Genomic DNA, 25,299 nt, shown 5'->3' with positions numbered 1-25,299 from the left:
ACCCTGAAACATAGAAGTTTAATGGCAACCAGTTATCTGAAAAGCAGCCATATATTTTTTGTAAGAAAGTGACGTTCTGAAATGGGCACGTATCTGGTATACAGTTGCGCAGATTTGCTCTTGGTTTGGAGGAGATAATCAGAGCAGTCTTAGCTATTTTTATGAATTCCTTTGCAGTGTTTCTCATGTAGTTGTCACATATTTCATTCTGCTTATGAGCATTCCAGATTGTAGTTTGTTGCAAGTTTTTGTTCCAGTTAGAAAGTACCTATTTCTGGAAATTAGCAGTGATTTTTATTTCCTTTTTTGAAAAATTTTTTTTTTTTCTGGCTGTATGATACAATTCACTTCAGTCTTTGTTGTGAACGTTTTTTTTTTTTACGAGATGCCTTTTTTTAAGAGACTTTGTTACATCCACATTAGCAGAGCATTATTAGAATGAGCTGATATGGATCAAGGAAATAGTTTTGTTTTGAAAACTGGACTTTAGTGGCCTTGGCTACATTTACCAGTCTCTTTCAGCGATGGTAGTTGTTTGTCTTAATCTTTCAAATTTAATCTCTCTTCTTTTGGCAAAACGAATAAAAAAGATTTTTAAATCACTGCAGTGGGTGAACTTTTTCATACACAACTAGTCTACAATAGAAGCAGAATACTTCAGTAGAATTACCCTTCTCTGATTTATTTTGGTTTTTGGTCTAAGTCATAAGACTTGTATACTTGGTTTTGCTACATGGAACTTTACTTTGTATCTTCCAAACAAATGAGAAAATAACCATGTTCAAATCTATTCATTTATTTTCCATATTGTAAAACATTATTACAAATGGTTTTAACGTGGGGACCTTAAAATGTGATGTGGTTTTCTGCTGTGCTGTGCAATAAAGTGGAACTAGGTGGCCAGACGGAACTCGTGTGGGTTCTGCCTCTCACTGTGTGAGATTGAGCGAGTCCCCCAGGCTCTCTTTCTCTTTCTGTGACTGTGAAATGGGGATGATTCAACTACCTTTGTTAGTCGTCGTAGGGATTACATGAGGTAATCCACGTAAAGCCTTTGACACAGTGCCTGACACACATTAATCATTTTAATATCGTTAGCCATTAACAGCCCTAGTATATGCCATATCCACAAGCCATAAGTAGTTTCCTACGAGATAAGAGTGCTGTAAACTTTGATTTGATTAACTCTGTGAACTTGATTTCCCATATAAAAATCCTGAATTGTAAACAGTGCAGAATATGACTTACAGTCTCATTAGACCATTTGGCATCTCTAATGAAGGCAGCACCAGGGAGAGGTTTGAGGTTTTCATTGTTACGTCAGTTCTTGTTTCCTTTCCAACGTCACCGTGCTTTGTTTCCAGATCGAAAATTCATGATGTGGCTCTTCATTTCTTCATAGTACCTTTTTAACATTTTGTGAAAATGGGGATGATATGTTCTCAACTTTTAACATTAGAAACATTAACCCCAAGTATCCCACCCAGCGCGACGTCCGTTTGAAAGTCTTCTCTCTACTTATTTTATTTTGACTGTTTTTCTCATACATAAATTACCATACTGACCCAAATTAGCTAATTTTACCTTACCTTTCACTGTATTGATTGTATAGTTTCCATTTCCTTGACAAATATACAAACTTTTAAAAAATGTTGCTTAATCTGTCTTCCTGACAGCTATAGCAATGTCAGTTCGGAAAGCCCTTTGCTTATGTATTTATTTTAAACAAAAAACATTTTATAAATGACAGGTCTATATCTTTATGGTTAGTTCTTGTATATATTTGTAAATGATTTTTAAAACACAATTCTAAGGAATCAAATGTAATAATGATAATTAAAATGCTTTGAAAATAAGGCAGTGTATAGATGTATGGTAAAACTCACCAGTACTGATCTTTCCCATTTGCACCTTGAGATTTCTAGCCAGAAGTATTTAATTTGGAGAACGTGCTCCTGAGACGCTTCAGATGTGTGGTCTGAATTAGCCAAAGTTGTCTTCCTGCCAGCGGCGTCGTGAGGTCACCGCAGCATGGGCGCAGGTGCTCCGTGACTCTCGCCAAATGTGCCGCTTTCTGTCTTTCCCTCTCCCTGCTCGGTTGTTTCTGGCGCCCTTCCCCCTGCACACATGCATCCTCTTTCCCTTTTTGCCATTTCCTGTGCCTGTGGCCTGGCAGGGGTGTTGTGAGGACTCACGTTGAGGAGGGTATTTGGGCTTCTTTTCCAACCTAAAAAATTCCTTATATTCATAAAATACTGAATCATTTTTTTTTAAGATTTCATGTTACTTTTTGTGAGATTTTAGAACTACTGACCACTTTGTTAAAAAAAAAAAAAAAACACCAACTTTCATTAGCCTAAAAGAATAATGGAGCAAAATAAACAAATTTCAATTGTGCTCCCCTAAAGAAAATGAAATTTTAATTTTTTTTTTTTTTTTTTTTTTTTTTGCGGTACGTGGCCTCTCACTGCTGTGGCCTCTCCCGTCGCGGAGCACAGGCTCCAGACGCGCAGGCTCAGCGGCCATGGCTCACGGGCCCAGCCGCTGCGCAGCCTGTGGGATCTTCCCAGACCGGGTCACGAACCCGTGTCCCCTGCATTGGCAGGCGGACTCTCAACCACTGCGCCACCAGGGAAGCCCCGAAATTTTAATTTTGCCATTTAAAAACAATGTTAGCCAGCAAACAAAACTCTTGTATTGTCACCCCCGTCCCCCAAAATAACCCAGTGTGTTTGGGTTCTTCCAACCAGTGCAGCTACATTTAGCCTGTTAATAGGACATCTCTTTTCTCCCTTCTAGAGAGGTTAAACAAGAAGTGCTGGGATAATGAGTACTGTCATGGGGGTGAGAGACTTTCGCTTTCCTTTTCAATATCCTGGTTACCATTTTTTGATCCCTGGGTAATCTTTTAAAAATTATTTTCCTGTTAGATAGAATGAACTTCCTCAATAGAAATTGTATAGAGAGTCTGTCCTCTTATATCATGTGACTTGCATTTAGGCTTCACGCTGTGTAGTGTGGTGGTTTCCATTTATTGATATTAAGTAAAAGAAACACTCACAGAAGCTGCTGGCAGTGAGCAGTGGCTCTAGCTTCTCCAGGTCGCTAGCGAGTTGCTCACAAGGGGTTTCCTGGCCAGCTTGGCTCCGCGAGGCCTCACAGATGAGAGGATGCACACACCTGTGCTTCAGACAGGTAAACTTGTCTGCTGTTCAAATGTCCGATGGTCTCTTAAATTCATTTTTAGTAATTTTTTTTAAATCTAAATAATTAAATGCTTCATATTCACAAAGCTGCAAATACTATATATCCTAGTTGAAATATTTTTAAAAGAGTGATGTGATTTAGCCTACTGAGTTAAATATTGCAGTACAAATGATTTCCCATTTTTAACTGATACTGACTTGCCACGTTTGCAGTAAAACTGCCTTTGTTAGCTACAGCTTCAAAAATGCTGGGGACATTGAATCATCGTATAGATTATATACACTTCAGCTCTAGGCTAGGGTAAGGAGAATTATACTTAACTTTTTTCTTGACTTTTTAAACTGTTATGTTATGATCAAATGCTACAATCAATTTTAAGATGGCGTTACAATCTAGTAAGAAACCAAGGTTCCCATCTCTTGTATTTTGCACATTTGGCCTTAATGTAAGATAGCTTTCTTTTGAAAAAGGTGCTTTATTTAAAAAAAAATCACTCTGTAGAACTTTATTCTTTTGATAGGAATATATATACATATCCATTTGATATTTTTATATGTAACTGTATTTTATACTATGTGCAGATATTAAGGTTTAGGGCATTACTTCAGAAGTATCCGTTTTTCATCATGATAATCTGAATTCTTTTCTTCTCAAATGTGAAAACTGAAGAGCAAGTGTAAAAGAACAAGAAGGCCTTGGGTAGCACATTTCAGGAGACGTATTCCTCTTTAACAAGAGTTAAGCCTTAGTGAAATCATGGTACCTGGCAGCTTTCAGCAGCTGTTCAGGGACATGTTACCTGCCACCTGTTAGTGAGTCAGGTGCTTTTCTGCAGGCTGGGTACTTGCTGGCAAACCACATGAGAGTAATCTTTGTTCCCGTTGATCTTGGATGCAAACAAGTAAATAATCCCACCTGTGATAAATGCTCTGGAGGAGAAGAAGAGAAAGCAACGAGAGGGCAGTCAGAGGAGGTGACACTGAAGTTGAGACCCCAGGGGTGGGAAAGGGTCGGCCAGGCCAGGAGAGGGGAGAGTTGGACAGGCAGAAGGAGCATCACGTGTGCAGGGCCTGCCGCGGGCCAGGGCTCGCCTGAGTGCGGGAATCCGAGGAGAGGGAGGAGAGCCTTTGGGCTGTCCTGGGGGCCCGAGCAGCCCCAGAGCTGGGAGGCTTCTGCAGAAGGAGCCCTCCTTGTCAGGGGGTCGCCATGGGATGCATCAGGGACACTTGGTAGGGGAGTCATGGGACTGCCGATGGATTGACTGAGGGGAGGGAGAAAAGCATGAGTAAAGAGGGGCTTGGATTTCTGGTTTGACAACCAGGTGGGCAGTGATGCTTTTTGCTGAAATGAAAAGACCCTGTGAGAAGGAAATTTGAGGGGGAAGAGTACGGCTTTAGTTTGGGTTTATTGGGTTTTGAGCTTTCTGAGACATACAGGAGGAATCAGGTAGACAGTTGGGTATATATGTCTGGAATCTAGAACAGAGCTTCGTGCTAGAGGGAGAAATTTCAGAGTTGTTTGTGTTCAGATGATATTTAAAGTCTTTAGAACGCGTACAGTTACTCAGGGAAAGGGCGTAAAATCAGTTAGGGCTCAGGAAAGAGTCTTAAGGAACCTTCAGACTGTTTGAGACTATTCAGAGGAGGAGATGCTAGCGGAGATGGCCAGAAAGGTAGAAGACGTTCAGGAACGTGTAACGCCATGGGGGCCGGGAGAGGGTTTTAAAGAAGAATAAATGGTCAGGAGCGCCACGTGCCCCTGAGAGGTCTCGTGAGGTGAAGACGGACGTGTCCATTGATGCCGGACAGCAGGAAGGTTACTGCTGGCTGGCAGGTGATGCGAGGAAGTGGAGAAGTTCTCTTGAAGTCCAGCTGACTCTTCTCATTGCCCTTTTGCAGCGCGTTCAGCCCACCTGACGTACTAGGTTGGGTTTTTTCAAGCCTTTTTAAAGTCTAAGAGTGTATTGTATTTATATTAACCAATTTCTTTGAATCTCACTCTCAGAAGAAGAGTTAATATCAGTTAATGATAGTGTTAATCTGTTGGGCCAGGCAAACACAAATAATGTTCACTTGAGACCATTGCTTATGCAGTGAGGGCGGTAACTTAAAAGCGATGCTCCTTCCCTCCTTCAGCAGGCGTGTGCTGAGTATCTGCCCACACCATGTTCTGGGATGAGCAGGCCCTGGGACTCAGGAGCTGCCTGGCTGGCCTGCCTTCACGGAGGCTCTCGATCCAGTGAGGAGCGCACAAGTCACCCAGCGGTGGCTGCAAATGGTACAGTAAACGGGTGTAGAGTGCTGCATTGGTACCCTCTCTTCCGAGAGTTTGCAGAATCAGCAAGTGTTCACTGACTGAGAAGAGGCCTAGGAGGGCAGGTAGGCCAGTTCGCTTCGCTTTGTACATAAAACCCAGGTCCATCAGGGTTAAGGTCGTAGCTAGTTTGGGTGTGACAGTCATAATTACTGCTGTGCTTCCCCGTGTCCCTTAATAACACATTAGCCCCGTAGTGACTTAGAAACAGGAATTGATACTCCAGCACACGCTACGAGCCGTTACCCACATTCATCAACATGTAAAACATTCCAGGCTGCATGTGTCTTTGCTGCCTGACCTGATTGATCGGAGGTGAGGGGTGGCGTGCGGAGCTTCTCTGCCGCCGAGATCGGGGTGATGGCTTGAATGTGAAATCCATCGAAGTCTGGGTTTTCCTGTCACCTGCTGTGATCTTAGGCATAGAATTACTTTGTTAATTAACGTGGATTATTGCGTAATGTTTGAGTTGTGGGGATTTCAAGATGCATTGCAGCACATCGGCCCAGAGCAGAGCTTTCCATCTGGTGTCCGTTCACAAGGACTTCTGGGTGTTAAAAAGTGCTTGTATGAGCCCCTCTATTTAGACAGCAGGGGAATTGAAACTATATTTGGGAAGTTATGTCTTATGTTGGAAAACTGCACATTCTTTTTTTTTTTTTAACAACTGAGGTCATTTCTTTTAGAATTCGAGACATTTCTTTATATGCTGTTGGGATTGTGTATGATTGACCCTTTTCAAAAAAGTATTTTAACTTTGAGGAATTTTTAAGGGTTCAAAACTCTAAGCTTTTTAGTGTTATCATTATGTGAAAACTGAAAAACAGGGAAGCTGTTTTTGTTTTTTGATTTGAAATGGGCTCCAGAATCTAAATTAGCTTTTTTTTTTTAAATTTAGATTTTAAAACGTGTGTATGCCCATTGTAGAAGATCATCTAGTTGGCCACCATCCCTCCACCCCGAGACATCTGTGTTGACAGTTGGGTGTATTTTCCTCCAGTATTTGAATACACTGTTGGCTGTTGAGTTAAACTTTTCTGTAGTTTCTGTACAGTTTTCTATCCTGTTCATTTAATGTGCCATTCGCATTTCTTGGAGGAGGTGATTTTTCTCAGAGGACTGGTAAGGCATTCTTCTAGAAATGGATGTGCGTTTTTGACTTATATGGAAAATTCTTTCATATATACGTATTTATGAATAGTAGGGTGGTAAATAGTAACCTGGAATAAATAATTCGGTAAATCATGCCACGTTGCTGCCGTAGTGAGCAGCACCGTACACCGTGTCAGAGCTAGCCCGCCTCTGCGGTGTTCAGCTCCTTCCTCACACTTAAAATGTGTGTCTGATTTTTCAGGGAATAAGATTTTATAAAGAAATGCTGGCTGCCACTCTGAAACCTGTATTTTAAAGAAGCGGCTGTAATTCTTATATAGGGTTTTGAAAATAATTGATACGTTAAGATAACAAAGTTGAACAGCATATAAGTGTAAGACATAAGCACCTATAAATGCTTATTAGACATATGGCCAAACTCTTTTTTCTGTCTCTTCAGGATGAAGCATTTTAATAAAATAAAGGCCTTCTTTTTTGTGACATCTGTAGTAGAATTATTAAACTGCGTTTGCCTTTTGTGATATATGTCAACTGGAATTTGGTGGGGCGACAGGAGTACTCTTAGAAAACTAAGATCATTAGCTTTAAATCATTTTGGTGATAAGTCTAATTAGAAAACTTGATATAAAAAAGAATTTATTAATTTGTGAGCAGTGGCAAGAAAACGGCAATTTACAAAATAAAGTGTTAACTTCTTTCCAAAAATTTCTTATTACTAATATCGTGCACTAGTTTGTTTTTATAGCTTATATGCAAGAAAAATCTGAAACTAACTGTTTAGAGGTATTCTTTCTGAAATTCTGTTTAGGCTATTATAAACTATCTTAGTTTGGAGAGCTATTTAATTTGAAAAATATTTTCAAATGTTTGGATGGTTTTTAACGTAACTGACTAATTTTGGCTCTTTTGGGAGTTTTGACTGATGTACATAGAAAATGCCAGCAAGAAATTTGGAAGTGCATTCAGTTGGAGCCTACTTAATTTTGACCTGTCTACAGAGCAAAAGAAAATAGCTTGTATTTCTTTGAATATAAGTAAATACTGTCTTTCTCCTTGTGAACCAAAGAACAGGCATGAGTGGTAGTACTTTATGCTTCAGTGATAAAGATGACAGTATCCCCTTATTAAACATGTGCTGTGTGTTACTTCAATACCTTACAATGTTTTTGTCCAGAGAAAAATGAATAGAGAAAGTCATTAAAAAAAAAAAAAAAGGTAGGTCATCTCAAAGATAAGAAATAGTAAAATGGGTCCTTTGTGAAGACCAGGCAAAACAAGAATGTTGGAAGGGCAGGCAGATGAACGCAGAAGTGAGGCTGTTCGTGGCGAGGGCCTGAGCACCAGGAGAGTCTCATGCCTACCCTGTGTGTGGGCTCGCCAGCCGCTCCATTGTAGTTTATTTTGAAATAAAAACTAAGGAGGAAAAAAGACCCAGAACCCATCCAGTAAGAAGTATTACCTTCTGTCTTTATTACTAGCCACGTCCTTATTGAAAGGAGGAGTCTGGATTCATTAGCCAGCTTTGACCTCAAATATTTCCATTTTGTACCTTACTTATTTGGCATTTAATTTTTGCTGTAAACCTTCTATATAAGTAAATGCTAGATGGAAAGGCTTATATTACACAGAGTCTATTCATAGAATATTTAAAGCCTCCTTATTTAGATGTGGCTTCACCAGGATATTTGCAGGGCTGAAATTACAAGTGTATACAAAATATGAATTATTGATTTAAAAAAAAAAACAACCGTACTTCTAGGTCACTTTTAAAGGCAAGTTAATTAGTTTCCTACTGAATAGATGTTCTCCAAATATATGCATAGTGAAGCCTGCCTAATGAATATTCAGAGAACATTTCTACCTGGCTTAGTTTTGGGATTATAAGACAGATGAAAATTAAAGGCATGTTATAGGTATACAGAAACCTTGCTACGGCAATCAGGGCAGCACCATACGGCAGTTGAGTTCACAGTTGTAACCAGTTTAAAGAGTAAACAGATTTGTAATTTTATGTCTTGATTCCTTTTCCTCTTTGAATATTCCAAACTTGCAAATGGAAGGACTTAAAGTGCATGGCAAGGGTGTGAACCACTTTAAACCGTTGCATTTAGCTATTTTAGAACACAGACCTCTGTTCTGTAGTTTACTAGTACTTCAGGAAGTGTTTGTTGTTTGTAGTACTTGGCTAGTGGTTGCTTCTCTATATAAAGAGAAACTGGATATTAACTTCGAGTTATGCCATCATTTTCAGAATCACATGTGTACTTAGATTTCAAAAGAAAATTTCTCACTGCTTAATTGTCTTGGTAATATAGAGTTTCTTTGAATTTTAATATTTCTTGTACTCTCAAGAAATATGTTTACTCTTAAAAAACTATTTTAGGTGATGCTAATCTCATAACTAAAAGGGCCTCCACACATAAAAATGGGATGCTTTTTTTTCTTTTGGCTGCGTTGGGTCTTCGTTGCTGCGCACGGGCTTTCTCTAGTTGCGGCGAGTGGGGTCTACTCTTCGTTGTGCTGTGCAGGTTTCTCATTGCGGTGGCTTCTCTTGTTGCAGAGCACAGGCTCTAGGTGTGTAGGCTTCTGTAGTTGTGACTAGCGGGCTCTAGAGCGCAGGCTCAGTAGTTGTGGTGCACGGGCTTAGTTGCTCTGCGGCACATGGGATCTTCCCGGACCAGGGCTCGAACCCGTGTCCCCTGCATTGGCAGGTGGATTCTTAACCACTGTGCCACCAGGGAAGCCCGGGATGCTTTTCAATTCACTTCTTTCTTTCTAATTGACTTATTTCTTCACAGTGGATTTTCTGCCATTTATAGACATACCTAATAAGCCTGCAATTAAATTCCAGACATTTTACAAGATTAAGCAACAGTAGTTCATTTTAGTAGCAAACTGAAATCCACTGCATTACTTATAGTTTGCATTTGATGGAATTCTGTTACCTCTTTTTTCATTCCACAGTGTGATTTTCACCTGCTTACCAGGTAAAAAGATAGTGCTCCTTATTAAACACTTTGCATTGCTTTATTTACCTGTCATGCAAAGTTTCAGTGTCTGTTGCAGAAGCAAAATAATTTTATAAGTTTAATTGAGGTTTTAAGTTCATTAGGGTCCTATTGCTAAAATATAAGTAGCAGTTCTAATACTTGTTCTCATTTATGCTTTTTTTAGCTGCTTAACGGTGTTACAGCTAGAGTACCAGGTGCATTAATTTTTAACCACAAAAATCTCTGGGAGTTAAGTTTTGAAGGCTGTTGGACATTTGAAAATGGGCTCTAGGAATATGGAGAGGAAGGCTGCTAGAACTGTAGTAACACAGGAAATAAAGTGTGTCTGAATCACCAAATCAGTTTTTAAAAAAGAGAAAGAGGGCTTCCCTGGTGGCGCAGTGGTTGAGAGTCGGCCTGCCGATGCAGGGGACGTGGGTTCGTGCCCCGGTCCGGGAGGATCCCACGTGCCGCGGAGTGGCTGGGCCTGTGAGCCATGGCCGCTGAGCCTGCGCATCCGGAGCCTCTGCTCCGCAACGGGAGAGGCCACGACGGTGAGAGGCCCGTGTACCACAAAAAAAAAAAGAGAGAGAGAGAGAAAGAAAGCTATTTCTAGACTTAATTCTGCTGTTTATGTCACAATTCAAATATGTCAAATGGAGGCCTGATGCTTTTCATGTGAGACCTAGTTGACCTCAAGTAAATATTGCTTGAAACCTACTTTTGTAATAAGATGAAGAAGCTAAATAAGTTTCTGATCTGGATTCTTAATATTCTTGGCATTTTTACAAAGCTTTTAATAAAAACCCTAGGTGATTTGATATAATCAGTATCAAAAGGTAAAATTAATATAAAATCCAGTTTTGAATAAAATCTGCTGTCTGTGCAGATCTGAGCTGATGCTGGAGCCGGCCCCTCAGAACCATGTCTCGTGGGCCTTCGGAAAAGTTTGGTTTGGTGGAGTTGTGGTGGGCCTGGGGGTCTTTGTCTCTAAGGAGCACGTTAGGTGGTTCTGAGGCACTGCCAAGATTAAGAAGCGCTTGGCTAGCGCAGGAGTCAGAGGCTTTCTGTAAAGGGCCCGGTGGTGTGATACCTTAGACGTCACATGCCAGGAGACAAAATCAGTGTAACAGGAGAGAGCTCAGGTTTGCACAGATGTTTTTATTGACGCAATTCAGAACATAATAAAGTTGCCTACGGTTTTTTGTAGTATAGGTTTACTAATGAGAAGAATTGGATTCTTTTGGAAGGGGATAACATTTTGCTTAAGTAGGGTTCAGGGTTTTGGTGTTCCCTGTTATCACAGTCAGGTGCAAATGTTCATCCCTTAATGATTTTACACGTTCCGCCCTTGGAAGTGTCTTTGCACACAGATGGGTACTGCCAAGTGAGCATTTGGGGGAGTTTTTTTGTTTTGTTTTTAATTTTCATTTTTTTTTATTTATTTATTTTTGGCTGTGTTGGGTCTTCGTTGCTGCGCGCAGGCTTTCTCTAGTTGCGGCGAGCGGGGGCTACTCTTCGTTGCAGTGCGTGGGCTTCTCATTGCAGTGGCTTCTCCTGTTGCGGAGCATAGGCTCTAGGCGTGCAGGCTTCAGTAGTTGTGGCTCGTGGGCCCAGTAGTTGTGGCTCGAGGGCTCTAGAGCGCAGGCTCAGTAGTTGTGGCGCACGGGGCTTTGTTGCTCCGTGGCATATGGGATCTTCCCAGACCAGGGCTCAAACCCGTGCCCCCTACATTGGCAGGTGTATTCTTAGCCACTGTGCCACCAGGGAAACCCAAGCATCTGGTTTTAATTGAGCATAGACTTTGCTTGGAAGACATTTAGAGAATTCTGTTAGCTTGTTCCTGGTGTTTGCCTCTGGGCATGTCATTTACATTGCAGGTTTACCAGTTCCAGTCGTTGCACAGTTAAATGGGTTTTGAAGTATGGATTTCTTTTTACACTTGTATTACGGTCTGAAAGATGTTGCTGGAACTGTAGTTTGACTTTAGAAATGTATATCTGCTGCACATTTGCATGAGAATGGAGGCCTACTGTTTTAACTTGACAGCAAAGAAAGGGTATAAAGCAGTTGGACATTGCTTATGATTCCAGTAACACTAATTGTCAACATGATTTTACCACAGTATAAGTTTGCAAAAAACTGTTTTGCCTTTTAGTTTTGGATTGAATTCATTATGAAATGTAATCAAGTCTTCCCTAAAGCTGATTTTGAAAAGCCATTCAGTGTTCTGCATTAGTGGTTGAAGGTGGTTCTTGTTCAGAAAAAATTCGATTTCATCCATTAGTTCAAAAAGTCTCAGTAAAAACTTACCTCTGCCAAGACATGGAACTGGTGTAATAGGGCAAATCAGCATATTCAGCTTCTGTTTCTGACAGAAATTCACGGAACTGGTGATGGTCAAGTCCATGAGAGTGAATTAAATTCGTCGTTAACAATACTGGTTCAGTAACAATATAGATTTAATGTATTTCCTACAGAGTCCCTGCTGGTGAAGAGTACATGATGTAACCATCTTCACAGTCTTTGTAAATGTGTCCTTTTTCTTCTCCACACAGTTTTACCACCGTCAGTTGTAGTACGCGTCCCAATTCAGGTTGTGCTGATGTAGTGTTTGCTCAGCTTCCTTGACGATATCCTCATCTGTAGTTCTTCCACACAGCCTATTCACACAGGCTTATTCTTCAGTCACTTCACCCTTGGCATTGATCCCTTGAGTACACAACCGCTGAGCAGTCCGTGGCAGTCCTTGCTTGGCTAACAAATGCGAACTCCTTGGAAACTTGTCAGCTATCAGCTGCCGTCTCATTTTCGTTTTTTCCCTCTTGTGAAGAAATTCTGTGATGAGCTATTCCATTTAAAATTTTGTAATTTTTCTGACTATTGCTTTTCTGTAGGAGTTGGGATTATTTTGCAGAGTGCTTGTCTGGTAGTGTTGGTGTCCGTGTGTACTTTTAGCGCAGTTGTAGGGTCATTGCATAATAAACACGGGGCTTTGCCATCTCATTTGATATCAAAATGATCCACATTCCATTGTGCCTTGAAAGCGCGACACAGAAAGTCCTCTTCTTTTCTGCTTGTTTTGCTGGACGTGCACTAGTAATAATAAAAAAACAAAAAGTCGTGGTATTGCACTACTGATGACACTTGAAACATTTTCACGTTATGACTGCGTCCGTGCAGTTCGTGGTGCAGAGTGAAGAGCACCACGCGTGGCCTGTCACGACTGCTCTCCTGGCGGCGGCCAGGAAGCAGCTGTAGACAGTAAGGACATAAACCGATGAGCACGGCTGTGCTCCGATGCGGTGTTATTTATGGACACTGAAATTTGAATTTCATATCATTTTCAGATATCATGAAGTAGTCTTTTAATTTTTTTTTTTCCCAAACTCCTTAGATGGGCCACACAAACACAGACAGTGGGCTGGGTCTGGCCTACAGGTCATGGTTGGAGGACCCTGGGCTAGAATATATGAAACACAAGAAGGGAGCGCCCCAGTGGCTCCCCCTCTGCCGCAGTGGCATCCGCTCCGCTCCTGTGCTACTCCCGCAGCTCTAGGGCCTGGGCCGTTTCCACAGCCCCTGTTACAGATTACCAAACTGCTTTCTAGAATATGTATGCCTTGCTTTTAAAATATCTGAAGTTGATCCTTATCTCTATAGACCTTAGATATTTAAATAAGACTTTGAAGTTAAAATCTCCTCTAGATTGTACCTATATTGTTTAAGTAGAGTTGTCCCCTTCCTGTTGCTATAAAGCTGCTAATAAATGAGTATATTCTTCTTAAAAAGCAGATAATTTCTTCTTGTGTATTCTTTGGCTATCTAGCTGAAATTCCACATCCTTTTTTTTTAAATTAATTTGTTTATTTTTGGCTGCTTTGGGTCTTTGTTGCTGCGCACGGGCTTTCTCTAGTTGCGGCGAGCGCGGGCTACCCTTCGTTGTGGTGCGCAGGCTTCTCATTGCGGTGGCTTCTCTTGTTGCGGAGCACAGGCTCTAGGCGCAAGGGCTTCAGTAGTTGTGGCACGCAGGCTCAGTAGTTGTGGCTCGCAGGCTTTAGAGCACAGGCTCAGTAGTTGTGGCGCACGGGCTTAGTTGCTCCGTGGCATGTGGGATCTTCTCGGTCCAGGGCTCGAACCCGTGTCCCCTGCACTGGCAGGCGGATTCTTAACCACTGCGCCACCAGGGCAGCCCCTCCACATCCTTTTAAAGTAGTACATTCTAAATCCTGTCCTGTATATATTTTAGCCGTGCACAAGAGGGTGCTGAATAAATCTGTCACTTGTTTGATAACTGGGCCAATAAACTGCCAGGTATCCCTATAATTACACATTTGTTTAATAGAAGTTATTTTCTAATTTGTGTTCTCAGCTCTTCTGTTACCTTCAAACTCAGGGTCCCTGACCCGTTTTGTCTCTGCAAGCAAAGACAGTCTTTCTAACACATGACTCTTGTAAATGGGGACGACATTGAAGCCATTCCTAGTTTAGGCTCAGCTCTGCAAAGCTGACACAAATTAATATCATGTCATTTTATTTTGTCCTTGAGTTAACTTCACCAGGGTTCCCTGGCTTTGTCAGTAGCAGAGCCTGTCTTGCGAGTAGAACCCAGGCCCACTGGCTGCTCTGCCCTTGTTTAGGCAGAACCCAAACATCCACAGGTTAAGGAAGTACGGAAACTTCAGGAGTGCCGCGCCACTGCGGACGCTTCAGCCTTGCTTCGGTAACTAGAAAGTTATCTCAGCATTTCAAACAGAGAAAAAGAACTAAGGGATGACCTAAAACATCTGAAACTTAAAAAGTCGTAAGTGCGAAATGGCTTTTCTTTGGAATTTTATTAAAAATTCCCTTCCGTAACATAAATCATACTGTGGAGAGTTACAATAGCTCTCAAGTCATAACCAACAAAGAGTGAGTCTTAAACCCGTGGTCTTTCTTGCCTGATACATGAAATTGTTTACTTCTGTGTTAGCCAGGAGACTAAGCAACACAACCTGAATAATGAGTCACAACAAAAGTGACTTTAAGGGTAACAGACACGTAGATAAAGGAAAGAAGAACTTAAATTTAAATCAATTGTACAAACTGAAATTGTTGCCTAGGGCAGACAGAGCTCTGGTGATTATGCATTGAACCACGCGACTTCCTCGTTTTACTGACGGTTAAATTGAGGCCCAGACAAGTCTAGAGACTTGCAGATGGCTCAGTGTTAGGGAAAGGACTAGATTTAGTGTTAATATTAGACAACCAGAAGACTTCCGATCACCTCTGAACCGGTTAGGGAAAAGGATTTGAGGGGAATCACCCCCTGGTTAGTCACACTTCGTTCACCGGACACTTGGGGAGGAGGGAGCCAGGCCGCCAGGTGCCAGGCCCTGAGCGAGGTATCCGATTTGCATGAGGGCCTAACGCTCAGACAAAAGACCAGGGCAGAAGCTCTCGGTTACTGAGAACAGAGATGCCGTTATTCACTTTCTATGTCCTTCATGGTTCAGTTGCAAATAACACACATTTTATATTTTTTAGTTTGGTGGGGGTTTTTTGTTTTTTGAGGTTGTGAAAGATTTCTCTCTCTCTCTCTCTCTCTCTTTTTTTTTTTTTCCCAGTAAAAGGTCTTTAAAGCTACTGTAAGAAATTTCCCTTAGGGCTTCCCTGGTGGCGCAGTGGTTGAGAGTCCGCCTGCCGATGCAGGGGACACGGGTTTGTGCCCCGGTCCGGGAAAATCCCACATGCCGCGGAGAGGCCGGGCCCGTGAGCCATGGCTGCTGAGCCTGTGCGTCCGGAGCCTGTGCTCCGCAACGGGAGAGGCCACGACAGTGAGAGGCCCGCGTACAGCAAAAAAAAAAAAAAAAAAGAAATTTCCCTTAAATTACCTAATTCAGAAAAGTATTCATCCTTTTATAGCATGTGTGTGTTCGCATATGCACGTGTGCGTTTGCATGCGTGTGTTTAAAACTGTTTTGTTTCAGAATAGGTTCATTTGGCTAAACTTCATCTCTTAACAGTAAGAGTTACCACCACGTGCATTAAAAGATGATTAAGATTATTCTTATGTCTCCCACTTCCAGTTTTCTCACTAATGCAAGGATTAGTAGTATCACCTATGATGTAAATAGCTTTTTTTTGAGGAGTTATTTTAAACCAAAATGTGTTTTTCTTAGGAATAATATTTTAAAGCATTTATAATCCTTGAGTCCTGGCCGGGTGATGGGGGAGAAGGCAAAGGGGACTTTATTTAGGACTTAAAGTATTAGGGATAATCCACGCATTTAAATGTGTGAAATGTATTAAAATGTTTTTATTTAGATTTTATACAGTCTCAAGTGCACAAAGGACTTTGTAAATACACTGATGAAACTTTCTTCAGTAGAAGCTGAAACTTAATAACAGGAGCACGTGCATATTTGTGTTATATTATTTGATTTTGGTGAGATGATGAATTCCTAATAAACAAAGGTATGTAATAATTTGAACCCCAAAGATCTAAGATTCCCTCTTAGGGAATGCAGTTAAATCAGGAAGCTTCAGTGAAAAGAACTTTCTAAATACTTTTTTATATTTGTATTGTAATACCAAGAGAAGAACAAATAGGGATGATTTTTCCTTTTTTCCTTTTTTGAAAAGAGAATATAGTCACTCACAGAAGTGCAAAGTTACCTTGTCCATATTTTAAATAGCGAAAATCAAAGCATATGTAATGCAGAACTATTCTTATCATAAATCCGAGTCCACATTTATTAATGGCATTAAGAATTTTTTGGATTACAGATAGATAATATAATGCATGTACTGTTTATTACGTAATCTCCACACTTCTTTTGTTTTTCTATTTATTTACTTATTATTACTTTCTATTATAATTTTTTGGCTGCGTCGGGTCTTAGTTGCGGCATGTGGGATCTTTCGTTGCGGTGCGTGGGCTCTTCGTTGCAGTGCGCGGGCTTCTCTCTAGCTGTGCTGCACAGACTCCATGGCGCCTGGGCTCTGTATCTGTGGCGCGTGGGTTCCAGGGTGCGTGGGCCCTGTAGTTTGCGGCACACAGGCTCTAGTTGAGGCACGCGAGCTCAGTAGTTCTGGCACGCGGGCTTAGTTGCCCCGCGGCATGTGGGATCTTAGTTCCCGACTAGGGATCGAACCCGCGTCCCCTGCATTCATTGCAAGGCGGATTCTTTACCACTGGACCAGCAGGGAAGTCCCTCCACACTTCTTTTGCAGCAAAACATTTGAACAGTTTCACTAAGTAGGAGAAATAAAGACTATAGAAGGAGCCTCAGCCGCTTGAGGTCAGGTTTTGCTGCCAGGTGGGTGTAGGGGTGAGCATACGAGCAGCGTGTGGGTCGGGTGAGGGGTTGCGGAGCTTAGCTGTGTCAGCCCCTGCTTTAATTGCGCTCTTAACGGCATACATATTTCGTATGTAGCGATTGTATCGAAATAATTGTTACCTGATGACTTACACTATGTTGTTACGTTAGTGTGCCAAAATTTATTAACTCATTCCCGTGATAAGCGGGGAATAACCGTCCAGATCTTGCTGTTGTGGGCAGCGCCAAGGAAAATATCGTTTTGCTTGCGTCGTGTTATGTTCAGTAAATTCCTTAGAATATGCAAAACTTCGTGAAAAGCTTTATACTGCTCGTACTCTCTAAACAGTTTGTGTGAACTTGCAAGGTCGCTAGCATGAGTATACCAGTTTCCCAACACCCTCAGAAATGGTGGGTTCGGTGTAAGCGTTTAGCTCCTAAAGGGGGAAAGGCTTGCTGCTTTCGATAATATGTTCATCTTAGGGTTACTTTAACCTTCGTTTATTTGACCATTAGTTAAACAGCAATATTAATTGAAGTAAATTTTTGTGTAGTTGAACCTTCATTGTCAGTTTGGATGTGGAACGTGTTATTTTCTCTTTCACACAGAGCTCCTTTGCTCTGGGGTCCCAAAGTGATGAGCAGCAGCCCGCACAGTGTGGGGCCGCTGCGAGTCCGCATTCTAGCTTATTACAGAAGCATCTGTAAGACACTCTCCTGTGATCTTGGCTTATTTTTCGTCCTCATAGTTTCACTATTCATATACTCAGTGTTGTAGCTGTTGTGTAGGAGAGAATCAATAGGACCTGTGTGTCAGTGAGTAGTAGGCGTATTAAAAACGTTGGATCTCTTTGCCTTAGTAATTCTTCTGAGATCACTAAGAATGTAATTCAAGAGCGCATAAAGCTGTTTACACAACATTATTTATTTTTAAAATATTAAAACCTTATTTAAAAGGTGGAAATAACTCAAATATCCAACATTAGATTAGCGGTTTTAGTTAACTTTTTAGCATATAAATACTGGGAATTATTTTGACCATTAAAATGTGCTTACAGTTACGTAAGTGAAAAATAAGGATGCAGAGTTGTCTATATTATTTCAGCAGTGTTAAATATACAAAAGGTGATTGGAAGGCAATCTCTTCAGGCGTTAACTGTAGTTGTTTCTGAACGATGGAATTAATGATTATTGCCTCTTTCCTTCTTTGTTCCTTTTTCTAATTTTCAAGTTTTCTACAGTGAATTTTACTAATTCTAAAATCAAGGAAAGTCAATTAATGCAACATATAACACCAGTCAAAAAACACCTTTTTGGGGCTTCCCTGGTGGCGCAGTGGTTGGGAGTCCGCCTGCCGATGCAGGGGACACGGGTTCGTGCCCCGGTCCGGGAGGATCCTACGTGCTGCGGAGCAGCTGGGCCCGTGAGCCATGGCCGCTGAGCCTGTGCGTCCGGAGCCTGTGCTCCGCAATGGGAGAGGCCACAGCAGTGAGAGGCCCGCGTACCGCAAAAAAAAACCAAAACCAAAACAAAAAAACACCTTTCTGAAATGTTCTGAATTTCATTTAAGGTATTTAACATTATGTAAGTATTCAATATGCACATTACTGAAAGGGTAACAGTTCTGTAAGTCTTACTCATACAGAAACAGAGTGACTACTTTTTATCACATTTGTCCAAGAGACTCTACCGTGTATACTTCAGTGTAACAGGATTGGTAATATTCGTTTGAATTTTACTTTTTAAAGTACTTTAAATATATAGCCTCATTTGGGTTGTACAGACAACTCAATAAGTAAATATTGATGTTATTTAAAGATTAAGCCCAAATTCCCTTTGGCCTATATATGTTGTCCATCATAAAACCAAAAATATTATGTTTTTCATTAAAATGGATGAAATAATGCAAAGTACCTGTACAGGCTTGACCAAATAATCTCTTCATTACCCCAGAATGAATTTTTTGGAAACTTTTTCTTTTCCCTTCTCTTAAAAATCATCTTTAGGTGCTATAAACACTGTACGAATGTTCCAGGTCCAGAAGAAGGCAGACTCATCTGCCGCTGCTCCTTCGCAGTCACCAGGAGATCGCAGCCAGGCCTCCCCACCCCCCCTTCCCCCCGTGCCCACCACAAGCACATGCCCGTGTACGCGCTCGCCACCATGTGCTTTAAGGCAGCAGTTCTCAAGTGCGGTCCGTGGACCACTGGGGATCCCAGAAACCCTTTAAAAGGAGTCTTCATGTTCAGCACTCTTGAGGGTGTCACTTAAGATGTTCTTTCCCTTCATTAAGCTGACACTCGCACCGATAGAACAGAACAGCAGGGCTGCAGTTGCCAGCCAGTGCCTGAGCGCAGATGGGGTATCAGCCCCAAACACACTACTAGTTGGTGTATTCATCACCGCTCTACATCTGCAGTTCAAGACACACACGCCAGGTTCACTGAAGAGATCCTTGATGAAGCAGTGAAAGCTGTTCTGGGTCAGTCTCAGCAGCTCCGTACTGCGCCGCATGCCGGCTTGGGCGGCGCCCTGCAAACGCTCCTGCAGCAGGACTGCGGTCTCCAGGGAAAATACTTCTGTGACTGGTGGTGACGGGAGCTGAGCTAACTGTATTTTTCGTGGAACACCATTTCTACTTGAAAGAAACAATCAACTTACTCAGACTTGGGCATTTGACAGGCATTGTTTTAGAAAATGAATGAAGTTTAGCCTGCCAGTTCAAGGAAAGTAACGGTGTTTGTTGCCATTGATAAAATTTGAGCTTTCAAGTGAAAATCAGAATTTAGGAAAACTTGTATCTGCCCACCACTGTGAGGTTGTCAACTTCCCAAGCCTTAAGGCTTCTTATGAGATCATTATGATGTTAATGAATATGATTTTCTTAATATTATGTCATGAAACATGCCGACATTTGGAAGAGCTGTATACTTAATTGCCCACCATGTTCCATGTGATCAGCGCTTGGTGTTACAAAATTGTGGGTGGGTGAAAGACCCATTCAAAGTACAAGATAGACCAGTGAATTTTAGTGTCTGTAACAAAAGTGCAGAAAGTTCATCCGTAGGCTTTCCATTCCACAGGGACGTCACTTTCAAGAAACTACCGTTTGTCAAATTCTGGTGTAGAAACAAAAATATCTACAGTTACAAAGGTTATCAAAATGCTCCCTTTTCCAATCAGCATTCTTTGTGAGGCCAGATCTTCATATGCTACAGCGGAAACGACCTGTAGTAGCAGTTCAGATGCAGAAACAGAAGTGTCTCCCTGGCTTTTATGAAGCTACACTAAAATATGTTAACGTGAATGGGTTTATTATTGATATTTTTAAATGAATTAATAAATATTTGTTAGAGTGTCTCAGTTTTACTTTCTAACGTGGTAAGTACTGGTAACCATAACCCACTTAAACAACGTCTTTTCGGGATCCTGAAGAATTTTAAGACGTATGAAGGGATCCAGAGACTCAAATCTTGAGAACTGCCGCTTTAAGGCCTCGTGACTCAAACTGTGGTCCCAGAAATCACCTGAATTGCAGGAATTACGTGCCCGCCCCTGTCCCCTCAGATGCCCCCTCAGAACCTGCAGTCAGACAAGGTCTTCAGGGAATTCTCTTCTGTGTGAAAGAAGCACTGCCTTCTGGAGCTCGGGCAGGACAGGTGCTGCGCCGGTAGAAACCCAGCAGGACAGGGAGGACCCTGGGAGCCTCCAAGACACAGCCCCGCGGTCCTTTGTTCGAGTGTTTCCTCTTAGGAATGTGTTCTCATGCACTTTAGATGTTGGAAATTGCCTGAGGTCTGATAGAAGTCTGGGCTCAGAGAGAGTAGACTGATCACTCAGGTAGGGAAGAGAGGTGAAGCCTGCAGCATTATTCAGGGTTCAGGAGCACAAAGGCGTGTCCGTCTAGGCGCTTGCCTGTTAGGTGTTCTCACCTCATCCCTGCTTCGCTTTTGATATAAACGTGATTGAAGAATGTAGACAGCAATAATCCCACCTGACTTGTAGTTGTATGTGTATCGCAAAAGCAGTTTTCACCTTTTAATTACATCTTCCCTTTGGATACACAGATATATCGGAACACGTACATGCGATCCTGTCCGAATGGATGAGTGCTTGGGGAATGGCTTCTGTAAGGACTCTGTGAGCCTCGCCAGGCTGCAGCACTTTGACAGAGGCAGACACTTTATGTGTCTTCAGGGGGGTTAGCTGCTCAGTCTGAAATTGGTGACTAAACAAAGTATGTTTGGATTTGGATTAAGTGTACAACCAGACAGTTTAATATAAACTGCTGTAGCAAAGTCTTCCATCCCTAAGCCCTAATAACTTTATTTTCTTCTTGTTTTCAGGGTGAATCTGTAAAATATTTCCTGGATAACTTGGATAAACTTGGAGAACCAGTAAGTTTTCAGACTGAATGTTTCTGTTTATTGCCATTTGAAGGCAGTAGTTAGGATAAGGAAACTTAGAAAAATGATGTATTAAGCGGTATCCTTTTTCCTAGTGGCAGTATGCCGACTGTTCCTGCTTCATGTTTTCTCCCTCTCCTGTCCTGACCTCTGCCAGTTCCTTGAGGAATGCCCTGTCCACTATTTTGTGAAAGTAAAACTCTTTATGGAAAGAAGTTTATGCTTGAGAATGAGGTGGCACATTAACTAGCCTACGTCAGTGTCTTTTGCCTTTCTGTAAGTGGAAACCGAAAGAACGCGGTGGGCTGATTGATTTCAGAACTTTTCAGCAAACGTTATTTTCCAGTCCAGGACCCCCCGTGTGTTGGGGTGGAGCGTAGGAGGCTGGATTCTCAAGGCCGTGATGTGGGAGGAGTCGCCCTTGCAAAGGAGCTGGACCATCAGACTGTCCTGTAGTGCGTCCTTGAGGCCGTGGCCGACTGGCGAGGGCTGGTGCTGGCCGCTCTCTGTGTTGGACTTGTGCAGAGATTTCACTGGAAGGAAGCTTTGTGCTGCTTAGAAAATGCTCGAAAACCATTGCCCTAGCGTCAGTGGTGACCCATTCAATTGAGGATAGCGTCGTATGCCGCCTCTTAAACCAGATTTCTGTTGTAAAGTTTAATGTGGTTTTATGGGTTCTTTGAGATGTTTAAAAATAAAACAGAAGGAAAGCACAAAATGAAACCTATTGCAAGTAGGAAAGTACCATATGTGTGTCTAGAACGCTAAGTTTTGCATTTTCCCTTATTTTTTTATATTTTGCTAAATTGCACTTGTCTGCCGTTCAGTCAGTATGTGTTTCTCCCACCTGTTTCGTAGACACAGGTGCTCTAGAAGTTAGGGTCTCTGTATTTGTCTGTTTCTGTTCACTCAATCCACATCAGTGAGACTTTGTATTAAGACTTGTTTCATTGTCACTTTTCCGTGTGGTCAGATTGCAATAAGCCTTAAAAAAAAGTTCCGTATAAGCCCAATGGAGAGAAGCTTTAGTAGGTAAACTAATCCTCTAAGAGTTATTTCACGTTTTCTGATCCCAGTAGTGCGCATTCGCCCCGTTCTTCTCAGTCTGCCTTTTCGGACAGGCCTTCCTTGAGCAGCCATTCGAGGTGGGTCCCCTCCGCTGTCTTCAGCGTCAGCACTGGCTCTTCTCAGGCTCGATTGTTCTTGTTACAGTTGGTCTCTTCACTTACAGGTTTTGCTGGTCTTTCCCCCACCTCTTTCCCCGAGGGCAAGGACCTCGGGTCTTGGTTGTGAAGGACTGAGTCCTTGCTGCCCGGTGACAGCGCCTGGTGCCTCGTAGGCGCTCAGCAAATAGCGTCGGCGCGAGTGACTCAGAGCCAGCCCCCGTCAGCTTGTACTGCCTGCTTACAGGCTTACGCTGAGAACAGTTCTGAGGCCACATCTGGAATAAAAACAAAGAAGTGTTTTTGTGATCAGTAGGTAGTTGTAAAGGCGAGGAGAATCAATGTGGGTGTGCTGCAGACTGGCCGCCCACTCTGTGCACATCAGACAGGTCACGGGATTGCGTTTGCTTCGCCATCTCTGACTGAAGTTCTAGGACCGTTGAATCCCCGCTGTGTGCCAAGCCCCATGGCCCTCTGGGAGATGGAACCACAGGGGTCAAGGACAGGGCTCTGCAGCCAGACCACCAGAGTTCCAATCCCAGTTCCATCGCAGACTGGCTGTGTGACCTTAGGCATCTCTAGACGTTAGTTTCTTCATCCACATCATAGGCATAGTGAGAGAACCATCCCCGTCGGGCTCGGGGGCGATTACGTGAAATAAACCCCATGTCTCAAAAGTCTGCTCAGGCTGCCATAACGAAATACCACATGCTGGGTGGCTTAAATAACAGACCTTTATTTCTTGTAGTTTTTGAAGCTAGAAGTCCAAGGTCAAGTTGCTAGCATGGTCGGTTTCTCGTGAGGACTCTTCCTGACTTGTAGGCTGTGGCCTTGTCGCTGTGCCTTGACGTGCCCTTTGGTCAGCGCACACACGTGCAAGAAGTGTACGGCCTCTTCTTTTTAAGGCCACCAACACTTACCTGATTAGGACACCACCCATATGACTTCATTTAACCGTGGTCGCCTCCTAAAAGCCCTGTCCCCAGAGACAGTCACACTGAGGGTTAGGGCTTCAGCACATGAACGCAGGCGGGGTGTGCGGGGACGGTGCCGGAACGCAGTTCAATCCGTGGCGCCCAGTGAGGTGTTCAGGTTGGTGCCTTGCAGTTGTAATATCTGCTCGTCATTAGCTGTTTGGTTCTTTGACCTCCATGTTTAAGGAACTCATTCTAGTCAGAGACAAAACTAACATACATAAAACAAGCAGAGGACGATTAAATGAGACTGATGGTGAAGATGGTGTTAGCGCATGGATGGAGAAGCTGGGGCTAGCCCTTGAGAGGACGTGAGCCTGGGCGGCTGGGGGGACGAGGGGACGCGCACAGCGGGCCATGCCTGGGGTCAGGAGGCACATCTGTCTGACAGAAGTGCTTGGCTCTAACGTGCAAGAACAGGTTTCAGGAAGGCGGTCACCAGGGTCTGGATGCGCCGTTCGCTGCACAGTCACGCATCATGCTGACGACATGCGGCGGTCTCAGGATGTGAGGCTCGTGCAGCTCTCCACGCTGGGCTCTGGGGAGCCTGACGAGGTGGGGCAGAGTCTGCCGGTTCCGGAAAACAAGGAATAAGGAGGGTCATGGAAGCCGGGTCAGCGAGGTCTGGTCTGCTGCAGGGAGGGGCCTCACCGCCAGCTCTGAGGGCATGGTGCAGGAGGGGTGGTCTCTGGGGGCTTAGAGGTGGACCCAGGAGGTGCGGAGGACCAAGGGGCAAGATGGTAATCCAGGCTGAGATGTTAAAAAACGGGGGCAGTGAAAATAAAGGGGGGAAAGAAAAGGTGAGGAAGGTTCAGAGAAGGAGCAGCGGGATTTGATATAAAGTAGGAGGTGATGGAGAAGGTCCACCGTGAGGGGCAGGCTTGGGGTGCGGGCGGGGCAGGACGTGGGCAGGAGAGCGTCCTGGTGGACGGGGCTGGGGACGAAGACGGTGAGTGTTGGGACTGAAGAGGCTGCATCCGTGGAGGGCTGTCAGGTGCGCACAGGTAGGGGGGCCGTTGCTGCCTTGGTTTCCCTCTCTTGGCAGCAGTGGTGACAGTGGGAACCGCTAGACAGTAACACACGGGCTGTGTGCCGAACCCGGTTCCTAAGCGCTTCACCCACTTGCCGTGTTTAGTCCTCACAGCACCCCGTGGGTGCTGTTGTCTGTGTTTTTCACAGGTGAGAAAACTGAGACGCAGAGAGGTTAAGTGATGACTTGTCGCAGGTCACCCAGGGGCTCGGGAGGCCAGCAGCTTCCGTCCATACGTCCATCCATCTGTCCAGGGTCTTGGTGTAGACCCTCCCTCCGAGGCACCGCTGTGTCCGGGCACGGGTGCCGGCAGAGGAGAAAAGCTGGGGCCCTGCCACGGAGACGGCCCCCCGCCAACAGCTGGGAAGCCCCGCAGAGTGAGCTCGGTCAAGGGCGCAGAGCAGAGGCCGCGTTGCAGCAGCGAGAACATAGGCGACCCGGGGAGAGCTGCCGGTGCTGCAGGCAGGGGCGCAGAGCAGGGGCCGCGTTGCAGCAGTGAGAACATAGGCGACCCGGGGAGAGCTGCCGGTGCTGCGGGCAGGGGCGCAGAGCAGGGGCCGCAGGGGGCAGAGAACCTTGACTTGGGGCCCCGCCGCTGTTGACGGAGGGGCGAGGAGCCGTGACCGTGGCCGTGGACACGCAGCGGCAGGCGGCTGCTGGCACGGTGGGCGTCACGCGTGGACGGACACTCGGGTCGTCCGGCAGGCTGAAAAAATCATAGGCGCCTTCATTTGCGGCGAATTTCGAACCAGTGCGGACGCTAACATTGCAGCGTATCTTGCTGTTTTATGATGAGAATCAG

The 25,299-nt window shown here is 43.6% G+C and overlaps 1 protein-coding gene across 1 annotated transcript in view; it reads left to right on the top strand.

Moving 5' to 3' along the window:
- Positions 1–25,299, top strand: part of GNA13 (G protein subunit alpha 13) — a 39,625-nt gene that overhangs the window by 10,063 nt on the left and 4,263 nt on the right. Inside the window, exon 3 of the mRNA XM_079903846.1 lies at positions 21,271–21,321. Coding sequence (XP_079759972.1) covers positions 21,271–21,321 — 51 coding nt within the window. The remainder of the gene's footprint in view (positions 1–21,270; positions 21,322–25,299) is intronic.

This window comes from Stenella coeruleoalba, assembly GCF_951394435.1.
Source record: "Stenella coeruleoalba genome assembly, chromosome: 19".
Lineage (NCBI taxonomy): Eukaryota > Metazoa > Chordata > Mammalia > Artiodactyla > Delphinidae > Stenella > Stenella coeruleoalba.
The sequence above is the reverse complement of the archived record's forward strand: the minus strand, read 5'-3'. Positions and strand labels throughout refer to the sequence as shown.